We start from the raw sequence: 15258 nt of genomic DNA, 5'->3' as shown, positions 1-15258 counted from the left end.
ACTAACCCAATCACCATAAACCCTGAGACTTTATGTGGCAGAGCAGTTCTCCTGGCTACCCTTACCCTGCTGCTCTCTGCCCGGGCGCCCCTTCCCAATAAAGTCTCTTGTTTTGTCAGCATGTGTGTCTCCTCAGACAATCCATTTCCGCGTGTTAGACAAGAGCCCACTCTTGGGCCCTGGAAGGGGTCCCCCTTCCGGCAACGTTATCACTGATCCTCTAACAAACATCACTGTATCTAATATCGGTCTAACCATCCATTGATACGGAGAGGGGGGTGGGGGGCGATTTTGTTCCTTGCTGCTCAAAGTGTAATCTTTGGACCAGCATAATTTGGTACCATTGGTGAGTTTGTTAAAAATGAAGAATTTGGGGGACCTCCCTGGTGGTCCCATGGTTAAGACTCTATGCTCCCAATGCAGGGGGCCCAGGTTTGATCCCTGGTCAGGGAACTAGATCCTGCGTGCTTCAAGTAAAGATCCCAAGTGCCGCAACTAAGACCTGGCACAGCCAAATAAATAAATTAATGGGTTTTTTTTTTAATGCAGAATTTGGCGCCCCCCCCCAGACCTACTGAGTCAGTATCTTCATTTAACAAGATTCCCAGGTGATTTTTAATACACATTAAAAAATTTTTTTAACGTTTTTATTGGAGTATAATTGCTTTACAATGGTGTGTTAGTTTCTGCTTTATAACAAAGTGAATCAGTTATACATGTACGTATATCCCCATATCTCCTCCCTCTTTTGTCTCCCTCCCACCCTCCCTATCCCACCCTTCTAGCTGGTCACAAAGCACCGAGCTGATCTCCCAGTGCTATGTGACTGCTTCCCACTAGCTCTCTATTTTACACTCTCTCACTTTGTCCCAGCTTACCCTTCCCCCTCCCCGCGTCCTCAGGTCCATTCTCTAGTAGGTCTGCGTCTTTATTCCTGTCTTGCCCCTGGGTTCTTCATGACCTTTTTTTTTTTCTTAGATTCCATATATATGTGTTAGCATACGGTATTTGTTTTTCTCTTTCTGACTTCACTCTGTATGGCAGACTCTAGGTCCATCCACATCACTACAAATAACTCAATTTCATTTCTTTTTATCGCTGAGTAATATTCCATTGTATATATGTGCCACATCTTCTTTATCCATTCATCTGTCGATGGACACTTAGGTTGCTTCCATGTCCTAGCTATTGTAAATAGAGCTGCAATGAACATTGTGGTACATAACTCTTTGAATTATGGTTTTCTCAGGGTATATGCCCAGTAGTGGGATTGCTGGGTCGTATGGTAGTGCTATTTTTAGTTTCTAAGGAACCTCCATACTGTTCTCCATAGTGGCTGTATCAATTTACATTCCCACCAACAGTGCAAGAGGTTTCCCTTTTCTCCACATCCTCTCCAGCATTTATTGTTCGTAGATTTTTTGATGATTGCCCTTCTGACTGGTGTGAGATGATATCTCATTGTAGTTTTGATTTGCATTTCTCTAATGATTAACAATGTTGAGCATTCTTTCATGTGTTTGTTGGCAATCTGTGTATCTTCTTTGGAGAAATGTCTATTTAGGTCTTCTGCCCATTTTTGGATTGGGTTGTTTGTTTTTTTGATATTGAGCTGCATGAGCTGCTTGTAAATTTTGGAGATTAATCCTTTGTCAGTTGCTTCATTTGCAAATATTTTCTTCCATTCTGAGGGTTGTCTTTTCATCTTGTTTATGGTTTCCTTTGCTGTGCAAAAGCTTTTAAGTTTCATTAGGTCCCATTTGTTTAATTTTGTTTTTATTTCCATTTCTCTAGGAGGTGGGTCAAAAAGGATCTTGCTGTGATTTAAGTCATAGGGTGTTCTGCCTATGTTTTCCTCTAAGAGTTTGATGTTGTCTGGCCTTACATTTAGGTCTTTGATCCATTTTGAGTTTATTTTTGTGTGTTTCATTCTTTTACATGTAGCTGTCCAGTTTTCCCAGCACCACTTATTGAAGAGGCTGTCTTTTCTCCACTGTATATTCTTGCCTCCTTTGTCAAAGATAAGGTGACCATATGTGTGTGGGTTTATCTCTGGGCTTTCTATCCTGTTCCATTGATCTATATTTCTGTTTTTGTGCCAGTACTATACTGTCTTGATTACTGTAGCTTTGTAGTATGGTCTGAAGTCCGGGAGCCTGATTCCTCCAGCTCTGCTTTTCTTTCTCAAGATTGCTTTGGCTATTCGGCGTCTTTTGTGTTTCCATACAAATTGTGAAATTTTTTGTTCTAGTTCTGAATACACATTAAAATTTGAGAAGCCCTGGAACAGAACTCTACTGGAGGAACTGGTACAAAAATAGGTGAAGTTAATAAGTGATATAGAAAAATTAATAAAAATAAAACCACTAGTAACTAGGATCCAACTTGCACCCCCTAAATTTGTAGCATCAGGGGGTCCTCTCTTCTGTTGGCTACATAAAGAAGAATTAAAAATTTCAACTAAAGTATGGTCTTGGGTAGACAGCTCTCTAATGTAAGTTCTCTATGAGTCTAGTACTTGGCTATGCCTAATTTGACAGAACTAGGCAAACTTGCAGTTGAAAAAAGTTAAACAAGTTTTATGGAAAATTTTCTTGATTGGAAATAAATTCTGGAATTAAATCTAAGAATTCAGATCTGGATTAAGTTGTATTTTTCATTAACTGGCTATACCAAATATCTCTCCTTCACCTAAACTCAATCTAATATTTAGTACTGGTGTCAGCTAGTGATAATTCTTTAATCACCTAACAATTTTGAAAGCCTTGATATATACCTTGATACAATCAAATCAGAAATCTTAAATCTTATAATCAATAAAAATCTAGATGTCTTCCATGCTATAAAACTTATCAAATAGATTAGTGGTTAAATAAAATGATTATATATATTTTTCCTCTCACTGTAAAAGAACATGAGCAGGCAAAATTTTCACATCCTTTTGTGACTGAATGCAAAGACAATATCAGAGCATTTGGAGCTATAATAAACCCCATAAAAACTTTTTCATTACAGCCAAAGCAATAATGAATATTTCCCCATATCTGGCATATTATCCTATTTATAGAGCCCATTTAGGTTTTTTTTGGCTGTGCTGGGAGACTTACAGGATCTTAGTTCCCTGACCAGGGATCAAACCCGGGCCACTGCAGTGAAAGTGCCAAGTCCTAACTAACCAGTGGACTGCCAGGGAATTCCCCCATTTAAAAAAAAATAATTTATTTAGTTTTGGCTGCTTTGGGTCTTCGTTGCTGCAGGCGGGCTTTCTCTAGTTGCGGTGAGTGGGGGCTACTCCTCATTGAAGTGCTTGGGCTTCTCATTGGTGTGGCTTCTCTTGCTGTGGAGCATGGGCTCTAGGCATGCGGGCTTCAGTAGTTGTGGCACACGGGCTTAGTTGCTCCGCGGCATGTGGGATCTTCCCAGACCAGGGCTCGAACATGTGTCCCCTGCATTGGCAGGTGGATTCTTAACCACTGCACCACCAGGGAAGTCCCCGCCATTTGTTTTTATAAGATGCATAAATTAATACAGAAATACAGTCTACAGCTTGGAAGTTACAACATTTGTGCTGAAAACTGCAGCAGGGGACTTCCCTGGTAGCACAGTGTTAAGACTCCGCGTCATGATCTGTCAGTGGCCCTTTCACTTAATGCCTTCAGAAGGCTTTCCTTTCTCGAATTAAGGTAAGTTGTAGTCACCCAATCTTTTGCAGCTATTTTTCCCTTTGAATATCTTTTTTCAAGCTCATTCACAAAGACTAAAGAACCATGATGTTAATTGATTTGTTTACAATGGAAAATATTTCTGGCTTGAGAACTGGTGCTGGGCACAACCAAACAGGTTTGAAGTTGGGTATTTTTTTAACGGATGTTTCCATTTTGCAGGAAACAGATTGCATACGGGGTGGGGGCAGGCATTTTGTTTATTTAAAAGAGTATTTTAAATGGCCAGGGAATGTCTACTTTTGCGGAGAAGCTGCCAAAGAGCCATTGCGCTTTAACCAACTCCCACATCCCCACCCAGGCAAATTCATATGTTAAAGTCTTAACCTCTAGTACCTCAGAATGTGACTGAATTTGGAGATAGGTCCTTTAAAGAGGTAATTAAGGTAAAATTAAGTCATATGGATGAATCCTAATTCAATACAACTGGTTCTTATAAGAGACACAGGACACATTACATAGGACACAGACATGCACACATGAGGAAAGACCATGATCTACTTCTAGAACATAAATGTCTATTGTTTAAGCCACCCAGCTTGTGGCCTTTTGTTGTGGCACCCAGAGCAGAGTAATACAACAGGTGAGTGGCTGGAATGGAAAGCCTTTCTGGGGGACCCATGCTCCGAATGCACACCCCATTGCTATCATGTCTTCCAGCTGATCTGGAAGGACACGAGCAAGAGGGGCTTCAAACAGTGTGGGGAAAAAGTCACCTATGCACCCAAGACATGCAACAGAGGAGCAGAAAACAGGCCCCAAGAACAAGGACAGAAGCCTCCCTCCCCCCTGCAAGTTTTAAACTTCAGAAAATAGGTGAGCAAGGAAGCCATAAACCACAACATGGAAACACAACCAGCTTGAGACGCTACTGATTTAAGCAAGGATGGCAATTGGCAGAAATGTCTGTGGGAAGGGCCCTTCAGAAAGGTGAGGTTGGACCGTGGGAGGGGTGAGAAGGAGCAGTGAGGATGGCCTGCTGCTGATGATAAATGATGCAACATTACAGAGAACAGTAATAATGGTGAAACATGTCTGGCCTGATAGGATCCTGCCTTTTTAGGGGCCTTGTGGGGAGGCTGTTCCCCCCTCTGGGGCATCGGATCAGTGCCTTCTCAGGCGGACAGGGCCCTAGCAGAGGGTGCGGAGCCTCACCTGCAGGATGGGAGCCAGGAAGACAGAGATCCCTGTCAGGATGAAGACAATGGTGCCGGTCACTCTCTGTTCCCTGGCAGAAAAGAACACATGGTCAGGGTGGATTGGGAGATGCTCCATGACCATTCCAGCCCTCTGTGGGCACTTGAAGGTTGTGTCCGAGGCTCTGGCCTCTGCCTTGCTGCCCTATTCCAGAGAGTAAACCAGTGACCTGAGGACCAGCTGCCCGGCACATGGGAAGAGAGGGAATCCGACTGAGGTGAGGGCATTTGTAGGGGTGTTCAGGAGGTTATCCGGTGCAGTGGCTAACGGGGTGCTTGAGCCAGACCAACTTGGGTTGAATCCTGGCTCTGCCACTTACTAGCTGTGTGGCATCAGGCAAGGCCCTAAATGTCTTCAGCATTAGTAGAATATGACTAATGGCACGCACCTCAGGGGTTGTTGTGAGGATGAAGTGGGATATGAAGTGCTTATTATCTCTGACCTTTGATTATAATAAGATCCCACACTTGCAGGGCATGACAGATGAGGATTTAGGGGAAGGGGACCCGCCTGCTGGCAGAGCAGGTTTCAGGGGCTGGAGGGCAGGTATGTTTTCTGGAGTGCTCACACCCAGGCACAAGTCCAGGCACAAGTCCAGAGCTTGGGGCTCTGGGGCAGATTGCTCAGGCCCAGCCATCTGGGGCTCAGGGGTTGGGGAGGGGACCCTGCCCTGACCATAGGAACCTTGCTCAGGGCTGGCTGGGCAGCCCAGGAATTCCAAGGTAGTGAGGAGAAGCTCTTAGGACAGCCATGTATGAGAATGCCAGGGTCTGACGTGGGCTCACCCCAGAGGTCCGAACGGGTGGAAGATGCACTTCCCTGCCTGAAACATGCGCGTGAGAGGAGGGGCGAGTGAAGGAAGGAAGTGACAGGCCATGGGCCACAGCCCAGGGCGTGGGAGTGGTCCCGGAAAGGCTTTCTGGGGGAATGGAGATTGAGCAGGACCCGAACCCTGCTTTGGGGGATTTGGGGGACGGCATGGCTAGGGAGTCTTGAAGAGGAGACAAAGAGTGAGGTCCGAAGGGGCTCTGTGGGGACTCTTGAGCAGCCTGTACAGGTGAGAGGTGAGGGCATGTGTAGGGGCCGGGCTGTACTGACTGGAAGCTATTAAGAGCAAAGCACCACTTAAAACTGACTTTTGTCTCCCTCCTCCCCCCTTCAGGGATATCACTCCTGTCCCTGTGGTTCCTGGGTTGTGAGAGAAGGGGCCCTAGTCACCCAAATACCTTGATGGTAAGAAAGACCTGCTTTCTCTCCCCCCTGCCCCCAAGCTGACCACTGCTGCCCAGGTGGTCCTCAGGCCCTGACCACCACCTACCTGACCCCCAGGAACTGCGGCTGCTCCCCAGGGGCGCTGGTCTCCGTCTCCATCTTGAGGCTGTCGATGTGGGCAATGGAGATGACTGTGGCAGCCACGTACCAGGGGAGCCCCATGAAGGAGCAGAGAGCCATGAGGATGCCCACCCAGAACAGGTCCAGATGGTAGCCAGCAGCCTTCTGCAGGGGCAGTGGGAGGGAGGAAGCTGTCTAGGGAGCCTGTTCCCAACCACCTGTTGGGGTTGGGTGGGGGAGACAGAACTCTCCCAAGGCAGCCGTTTTGTGGAACATGTTTTGAGGGCTCCCCATGGGCTTCTATACACACCTGGAGAGGACTGCCACCCTGAGGTGATCAAGCCTCGCCAACCCCAGGGTTTGGTGAACCAGGGAACTGATGCGGGTAAGGGAGGAGAGGGGTGTTCAGGCTTGGAGAGGCCCTGGGTTTGGGTCCTTGGGAAGAAGGTCTCCTACCCAGCAGCCCAGTATCTCTATAATTCCCTAATGAGGGGTCCCAGGTGGGGCAGGCCTAGGCCAAGCCAAGAGTGACCCAGGTTGGGATGGGGGAGAGAGTAGTCTGAGTCTCCTCAGACTTAGAGGCAGGGAGGACAGTTGGCGGGGCCAGGAAGGCTACAGATGCTCCTCTGCCTTATGGTTCTGGGTCAAAATCCCCTAGTTAGGATCTGTTCAGACTCCCAAGTTCACTGTCAGGAGACAGAGCGGGAGGGTCACTTTGGGAGAAGCAAGGCGCCATGCCCAGTGGCCCATCCTGGGCTTGGTCTTGGTCCTCGGAGCCTCCTCGCTGGCCCTTCTGGCCTTACCCACATCTGGAGGTCACATTCTCCCCAGCCCCGGAACTCCAGTCTTCTGCCCTCATATTTTGCTTCACAAATGGCCCAACATTTTGACAGAAGCACCTCCTCCCTCCTTCCTTCCTTCTGACTCTGTGGAAAGAAAGAGATTGTGCCCCTCCTCCTAACACCAGCCTTACCCTCAGCTTGTTCTCCTTCCGGTTGACTATGACGGCCGTGATCTGCTGGTCCATGAAGATCAGGATGGTCACCAGCAGGGCGGGCAGGATGCTTACCAGGTACACCCACCACGGGTTCTTCCCAAAGGGGGCCACGAACCAGCCTCGGTCAGGCCGTGTGGGCTGAGCAGAGCAAAGGAGAAGGCCCTGTTCTCTCTCCCTTGTCCGGGTGCACTTGATGTCTAGCCCGTTCTCCCAGACTTCCCACTATTTCCACACCTGGGGTACTTTTCAAGTGCAATCTTATCCCTTAAAGACATTAGGCACCTGCAACTTTAAAGAGACCCCAGAGGCACAGACTTGGGAAGGGCGTGGTGTCTACAGAACAAAGGAGATGGTTTGTTGCAGCCGCCATGGGCTTGTCTGGGAAACAGGGAGGTGACGAGTCAGGGGGCATTGGTAGAGAGCTTGTGGTCACTAATTGCAAAAGATGTTAACAAGAAATGGAAATGAGGCCCAACAGCAAGAAAAAAGAAAATGATGGGGCCAGTGCCTGGTGCTTTCTGCCTCTTCTCTGAGTCATCTGTCTGGGGAGGTCATAGAATTGTCTGTAAAACTCCGAACGTTAATTTAGACTTGCATATTAAGAATAAAGGATTATCTGTGCAGGAGCTGGGCTGAAGTTTATCTTTTGTTTACTTCAGAGAAAGAAGGACTTTAAATTTCAAGGCCAACATGAGTTTTATGAGATGTTTAAGCTGAAATAATATTGCAAAGGTCAAGCCCTCAAAGGCAGGGAGGGTCAGTTCTAGAACCTGTACCTCCCAGTCCAGTTTAGAAGGGTGGAGCTCCTTGTGAGGGAGCTGGGCTCAAGCGGAGCTACAAGCAAATGGCACCAACTCTAGACTAATGGGAAATTCTGAAGCAGTGGCTCCCAAACTTAAGCAGGCCCCAGAATCTCCTGGAGGGCTTGTTAAATTCAAAGCCCTGAACCCCACTCCCAGACTTTCTGATTCCATGGGTTTCGAGTAGGGCTGATAATTTGCATTTCTAACAAGTTCCCAGATGAGGGCGAGATGCTAGTCTGGGGACCACACTTTGAGGATCACTGTTTTGGTTTTTTTGTTGCTGTTTTTTGTTTTTGGCCTCGCCACGTGGCTTGCGGGATCTCAGTTCCCCGACCAGGGAATGAACCATGACAGTGAGCGCCCAGAATCCTAACCACTAGGCCACCAGGGAACTCCCGAGGATCACTGTTTTAAAGGATCATTTTCAGAAGATGGCCCAACTTGTAGACTGCCATGAGTGAGGGAATTGTAAACCTGTAAGTGGAAATCAAGGGGCTTCAGCTGGGCTGGAGAGTAGATTCCAGCACCTTCCCCATCCTGTGGCTACACAGCAGGAGTTCATCGTGGATATATGTGGTTTGAGGAAACCACTATCTTAAAGGACCGCCCCTAGCAGGCCGTGTGGGAAGGGTGGAGCATACAGAGAACCCACGTGGTCATTTGGCTGAACACATAAAAATTTGATCAGCATAGAGGGGAAAGAATCTGCAGCTGGTGGGCAGGAGGAGAGAATGCACAGAGCAGGGGCCCTGGGCAAACCTTGATGACGCTGGGCACGAGCAGCTTGGGGGTTGCCAGGCCAAAACAGGCATCAATTCCACAGAACAGCAGGATGGAGAAAATGATGGAAAAGTCAGCTACTAGGGCCCGAACCTGCAGAAAAGAGATGAGCAAGTCAGAGAAGCTCCTGCCCACTCCAGGCAGACCCCGTCCTCCAGTAGTGAAGAGGAGAGCTGCTGAGAGCTTGAGCTCCAGAGTCAGAAGACCCATCTTCAGCTGTCTCAGCGAGTGCCAGTCACTCTCTAAGTTGGGTGAACCTGGTGACACTCCCACCCATCACTTTACATTTCCAGTACTTGGTTTTCCAAGACCTTTGTGTTTTTACCAAATTGATGGCTGTGAAATGGTATGATCTCATTCTTCTCTGCAACACTAAATTCCAGGTGGCAACATGGCACTTTGTAAGTATTAATTTGAGGGGGAAAAAAGGTGGTGATAAAAGAATATGACACTAACATGAATTTTATTTCATCCTTCAGGCAATAGATATTCTCAGATGCAGTCACTGCTCTGGAATTTTTATATAAAAGGCAACTTAAGGATATGATCTGGTTGGAAGTTGGAAGGAAGGGAGGGAATTTGTCTTGAGGAGGCATCCGTGTTGCAGGTACACTATTTTTTGCTCAGTTTGTATTTTGTAAATCTTCCCAAAAAGTCTTTTATTTAGTCTTTACAAAATATTGGCAAAAATTCAATTTTCATATCAAAGATATTTTTCATCATCATCATTATTATTATTGGTAGTAGTAGTGGCAGAAAATGTATTTAAGATGGCTTTAGAAGAGTGCTCATGGGGTTTCTGTTAGAAGAGCATTGCTAAAAATCTTCTCAGTGCCCCTCCTTATTTCATAACTGTCGCTCACATATGCAAGTGCTGTTTTGATTAATAAATGATTTATTCTACCCACAGAACAGTTAGAAAATGAAATTAAAATAGCAGTTAGCATTTACAATAGGTAAAAAAAAAATCAAGTACCCAGGAATAAATCTAATAAAAAGTGTGCAAGACCTCGAGATCAAAACCTACAAAATATTATGGAGAGAGAAAAAAAAAAGACCTTAATAGGGACTTCCCTGGTGGCACAGTGGTTAAGAACTCACCTGCCGGGCTTCCCTGGTGGCGCAGTGGTTGAGAGTCCACCTGCCGATGCAGGAGACACGGGCTCGTGCCCCGGTCCGGGAAGATCCCACATGCCGTGGAGCGGCTGGGCCCGTGAGCCATGGCCGCTGAGCCTGCGCATCCGGAGCCTGTGCTCCGCAACGGGAGAGGCCACGACAATGAGAGGCCCACGTACCACAAAAAAAAAAAAAAAAAAAAAAAAAAAAAAAAAACAAAAAACTCACCTGCCAATGCAGGGGACACGGGTTCGAGCCCTGGTTCAGGAAGATCCCACATGGCTGTGGAGCAACTAAGCCTGTGCACCACAATTACTGAGCCTGCGCTCTAGAGCCCACGAGCCATGACTACTGAGCCCGTGCACCACAAATACTGAAGCCCGCACACCTAGAGCCCATGCTCCGCAACAAGAGAAGCCACCGCAATGAGAAGCCCTCGCACCACAACAAAGAGTAGCTCCCACTCGCCACAACTAGAGAAAGTCGTGTGCAGCAATGAAGACGCAACGCAGCCAAAGATAAATAAATAAAATAAATAAATAAAAGACCTTAATAAATGGCAAGGTATACCATATTCAAGGATTAGAAGACTCAGAATTTGAGAGGTGTAAATTCTCCCCAAATTGACATTTAGAGTCAATATAATTCTATCCAAATTCCAATACGTTTTTATTTTGGTGAAATTTAAGATTCTAAAATTTATGTGGAAATGCAAAGGGCCAAGGCATTATTGAAAAAGAAGGACAAAGAGGGAAAGTTTGGTCTGTAAGATATACAGACATTATCGGTTTTAGAAATGAAGACTGTGATATTGGCATACAAATAAATCAGTGAAACAGAATAAAGAACCTTGAAACAGATCCCATCACATGTGAACATTTTATATATGGCAAGGGAAGCACTGTAGAGTAGTGGGAAAAGGATGGTCCTTTTAAAAAAATGTAGTGCTGGCAGGGAGATCAGCTCAGTACTTTGTGACGACCTAGACGGTAGGATAGGGAGGGTGGGTGGGAGGCTCAAGAGGGAGGGGATATATGTATGCATATAGCTGATTCACTTTGTTGTACAGCAGAAATTAACACAGCATTGTAAAGCAATTATACTCCAATAAAGATGTAAAAAAAAAAGAAGGATAAACATAATGTACACATGAAACTTATATAATGTTATAAACCAATGTTATGTAAGTAAATAAAATTTCCTCTTTCGTTTGTAAAAATAAAATAAAATTTTAAAGTGCTGGAACAATTGGCTATCTAAATAAAAAACAAACACTCTCTCACACTATATGTCAAAAGCAATTCTGGTAGATTATAGATTTAACATGAAAGGAAAAACAATGAAGCTTTTAAAAGATACCATAGGACAATATCTTCTATCCAATATTTTCCCTGAGGAAAAATTGGATATATTTGATTACAGTGAAGCTAAGAATTTCTATTAATCAAAAGATACCATTAAGAAAGTAAAAAGGTCAGTCATAGAGCAGAAGATATTTGCAACACATATGATCACAAAAATGTTTCTATCCAGAATATATAAAGAGTTGCAAATTGGAAAGAAAAAGATAGACAACCTGGATGAAAATGTGCAAGAGATTTAAACAGGCTCTTACAAGAAGAAAGCCAATGGTCATCTAGAGTCTCTCATACAGAGTGAAGTCAGTCAGAAAGAGAAAAACAAATACTGTATGCTAACACATATATATGGAATATATATATAAAAAAAGAAATGGTCATGAAGAACCTAGGGGCAGGACAGGAATAAAGATGCAGACTTACTAGAGAATGGACTTGAGGACACGAGGAGGGGGAAGGGTAAGCTGGGACAAAGTGAGAGCGTGGCTTGGACATATATATGCTACCAAATGTAAAATAGCTAGCTAGTGGGAAGCAACCTCATAGCACAGGGAGATCATCTCAGTGCGTTGTGACCATCTAGAGGGGTGGGAGAGGGAGGGTAGGAGGGAGGGAGATACAAGAGGGAAGAGATATGGGGACATATGTATATGTATAGCTGTTTCACTTTGTTATAAAGCAGAAACTAACACACCATTGTAAAGCAATTATACTCCAATAAAGATCTTTAAAAAAAAAATAACAGTGACTTCTTTATAAGTCACTTCTTTTAAAATTACAACTCAGTATAAAACAAAAAAGAAAGTCAATGGTCATATGTCCATTAAACACATGATAAAATTTTCAACTTCATTAGTCATTGGGGAAATAAATGGAAAAAACCCACAATATACTACTAGGCTAAAGATAAAAGTCTGACAATATCAAGTGTTGTCATGGGACTTGACAACAAGGGAACCCAGTTCTCTCTGATCCAAAGTCTGTGCTCTTAACTTGAAAAAACCTCAGTGAGCAAGTGCTGATGTGGTGTCCATTCCACCAGTTGGACCAGAACCCTCTCAGGGACTCAGTGGTAGCTTCCATGTGAACTGTCTGACTGTAGGGTGAAGTTACCTTGGTAGGGAAATAGCGGCTGAATTTGAACTTCTTCAGGGTCAGGGTCATGGAGTATGTCCCGAAGAAAAGGATGAAGGACATGAGTGCCAAGTCTGGGATGAACTGGCAGGAATTCCCAAGTAGGCGCCCACCATAGTTCAAACACTCCTTTTTGCTCAGCAGGGACCAGTCCAACGCTGTGAGGTTAAGGGGGTTGTACTTGGAGACCAAGACAGGAGAGAAACAGTCAGGGCCTTCCTGGGAGGTCAGCTGTTTCCTCCCCACTGCAGTTTCCAGGCAGCCCACACACCCTCCCCACCCTCCAAGGGGCCCCAGCCTTCCTGCCCCATGACAGGGCCCAGCAACAGAGTGATGGTCCTGGGGACAGGCTGTTTCAAGGAATGACAAGCAGGAGGTTCCCTGGGAAGGTTAGGAGCTGACATGTGCTTCCTCACTGTGTTCTAGGATGGACTGCTTTGTGCGTGGGGAGGAAAAGTGCAGGACTGGCTCCCATCTCAGTCAGTCAACCACGGGTCCTGCCCACAGCTCCTTCCTGGAGTGGCTCACACGTTTTGTGTGCACAGAATAAGGAAAGGGCTCACACCCCGCCCTTGTCAGACCTCTCTTGGGCTAATCACTTCCGTCATTTGACCTTTGGTGTCCCAGATGCCTAAAATCCAGGGCACACAAAACAATTATATATATATATAATTATATATATATTATATATATATTATATATTATATATATAATATAATATATATATAATATATATATATAATACACATTCTTATATATATTCTTATTTATGTTCCTAAGTATGTATAGGTACATATATTCATATATCTATATTCACACATGTATATTAATATATATGTTTCTAAGTGTAATAGAAAGAGAGTAATGTATAATAAAATTTAATTTATATTTTGAAAAATAAATGTGCAAATATTCAGGAACCTACATAATGAAGTAAACAGACATTTGCAACTAGCCGTAATGTATGTTTGTATTAAGAGAAGTGTGGTAGTTTGATATAATAACGGTCCCCAATGGATCATGGCTCCCTGTGTCCACACTCCTTTGTGATGTGACATCAGCGGTCCTCCCATCAAAAGGTGATTCCCCTTTGAATCTGAGCTGGCAGGCTCTACTTGTGCTGCCCGTTGCTTTTTCAGGTTAATCTCCACATGCATATTACAAGCAGATTGGAGGGCAAGAACCACATTCGTTTCTTAGATGTTTTTCGAACCATCATATCACCCGCACGCAGCGCCTTACACGTAGTAAGTATTCACACATAGGCACTGACTGATTCCAGTTTTCCTCCCTCAAAATCAGATATTTGAGAAAACCTTAGGTTAAATTGCCATTGAGCAGTGAGCTGCCTGTGCAGGGGTAACTTAAGGGGCAAGCTTGGGGACGCTAAAAGTCCAGAGCCTCCTCCCAGCACCGACCAGGTGCTACCCTTCTCCTGGTTCTCTACTTCCCACTGTTAGTGCCACTTAGGCTAGGGGTCTTCTCCTGACGGCCACCGCTCATCATTATTGGGAAAGGCAGACCAGACCTGGGGCCCTCGGAGACACATGAGTGCAAAGGACAGATCAGATTCAGAGAGCAGGGAGCATTAATAAGCTTTCTGGGGCTGGAGGGTAGCATTGTTGGTTAGGAACTGGGAGTCCTCGGTAGAAAGGCAGGGAAGCAGGTAGAAGGATGGGCGGGAACGTTTACAGCCTGGCACAGCCCGCCTTACCATTCCTCACCTCAACCCCCCGCCCCCGCTCCCCCGCCGTGTGTGTGTGTGTGTGTGTGTGTGTGTGTGTGTGTGTGTGTGTGTGTGTGTGTGTGTGTGTGAGGGAGGGAGGAGGGGGAGGTTTGTGCGCAAGGATTTCATAAAATGAGACAAAATAGGATTTTGACAGTATATACTTAAAATAAAAATATTCATTTTCACAGCTCTGCGGGTGACCCTGGTGTGGGTGTGCAGCAGGGTTAATCTCCGCAAGTCTGGTCTAAGTTTCCCAAATCTTCTCAATCTCCCCACAAACATAAGCCCTTGAATGTCTGACATGAAGAAAGGACTTACCAGAGAAGTGTTGGTGTTTGGTGGCGACGTGGCTGAAGCATTGAATGCGGTTGTATTCGCTGTGGATGAGCACAGGGCATGGGGAAGGGTCAGCAACTGCTGGGTGGGGATCCTGCACCCCACCCCAGGCCCCGCTCTTTCCCATTTCTTTCCAGTTCCTTAGAGATGAGGACTGGGAGCTGCACCCTTCACTCTCCTCACTTTGCTCAGGGAGGGCAGGGTGGTGGGAGGGAGCCTGGGCCACAGCTCTGACAGTCTAGCTGGGCCGGGTTAGGATAGCTCCTGTGTGACATGGAAGGGCTGGCTTTAAAAACTGCTGCCAAGACAAGATGCTAACACAAGTGGGTAAATACTGTGCCTTGTGCATCCCCACCACCCACTTGACCAACGTCTGTGCTCTTAGACTTGCCATTTCCAAAGAACTTACTCTTTGCCCCGCACTGTGCCAAACCCTTACATACGTCATCTTGCTGAGTTCCTAAATCTCCAAGAAATCTCCACATTTTAAAGATGAGGTCACTGAGGCCCAGAGAGACTAAGTAACCTGCCCATTGCCCAAGGTCACGCAACTCACTCTTGGAGGAGCCGTTATCCATCCCAGGCAGGCTGGCCCAGAGCCTGCACACCTCCCGGCTCTACACGACGAGCTTCCTTCCCTGCCCTGCCCCCCTCCACACACACTTCCTTTCTCTCCTGCTTTGTCCATATGTGGTTTGTTTTTTTTTCAGGTCAGCTGGGCCTGTAAGAACTTGTTGGGTATCCTCCCTAATCT

The 15258-nt window shown here is 45.7% G+C and overlaps 1 protein-coding gene across 3 annotated transcripts in view; it reads right to left on the bottom strand.

Annotated features, from left to right (window-relative positions):
* The window catches only part of SLC4A5 (solute carrier family 4 member 5), a gene marked incomplete at both ends in the record, with an annotated part of 94311 nt that overhangs the window by 11641 nt on the left and 67412 nt on the right, over positions 1–15258 (bottom strand). For all 3 annotated transcript variants that reach the window (XM_079720817.1, XM_079720818.1, XM_079720819.1), the window contains 6 exons: positions 4878–4950; positions 6238–6416; positions 7225–7386; positions 8811–8924; positions 12419–12619; positions 14487–14545. In XM_079720817.1, coding sequence (XP_079576943.1) covers positions 4878–4950; positions 6238–6416; positions 7225–7386; positions 8811–8924; positions 12419–12619; positions 14487–14545 — 788 coding nt within the window. The remainder of the gene's footprint in view (positions 1–4877; positions 4951–6237; positions 6417–7224; positions 7387–8810; positions 8925–12418; positions 12620–14486; positions 14546–15258) is intronic.

This window comes from Hyperoodon ampullatus, assembly GCF_949752795.1.
Source record: "Hyperoodon ampullatus genome assembly, chromosome: 15".
Taxonomy (NCBI): domain Eukaryota; kingdom Metazoa; phylum Chordata; class Mammalia; order Artiodactyla; family Ziphiidae; genus Hyperoodon; species Hyperoodon ampullatus.
Note: the sequence above shows the minus strand (reverse complement) of the source record. Positions and strands in the feature narration are given on the sequence as shown.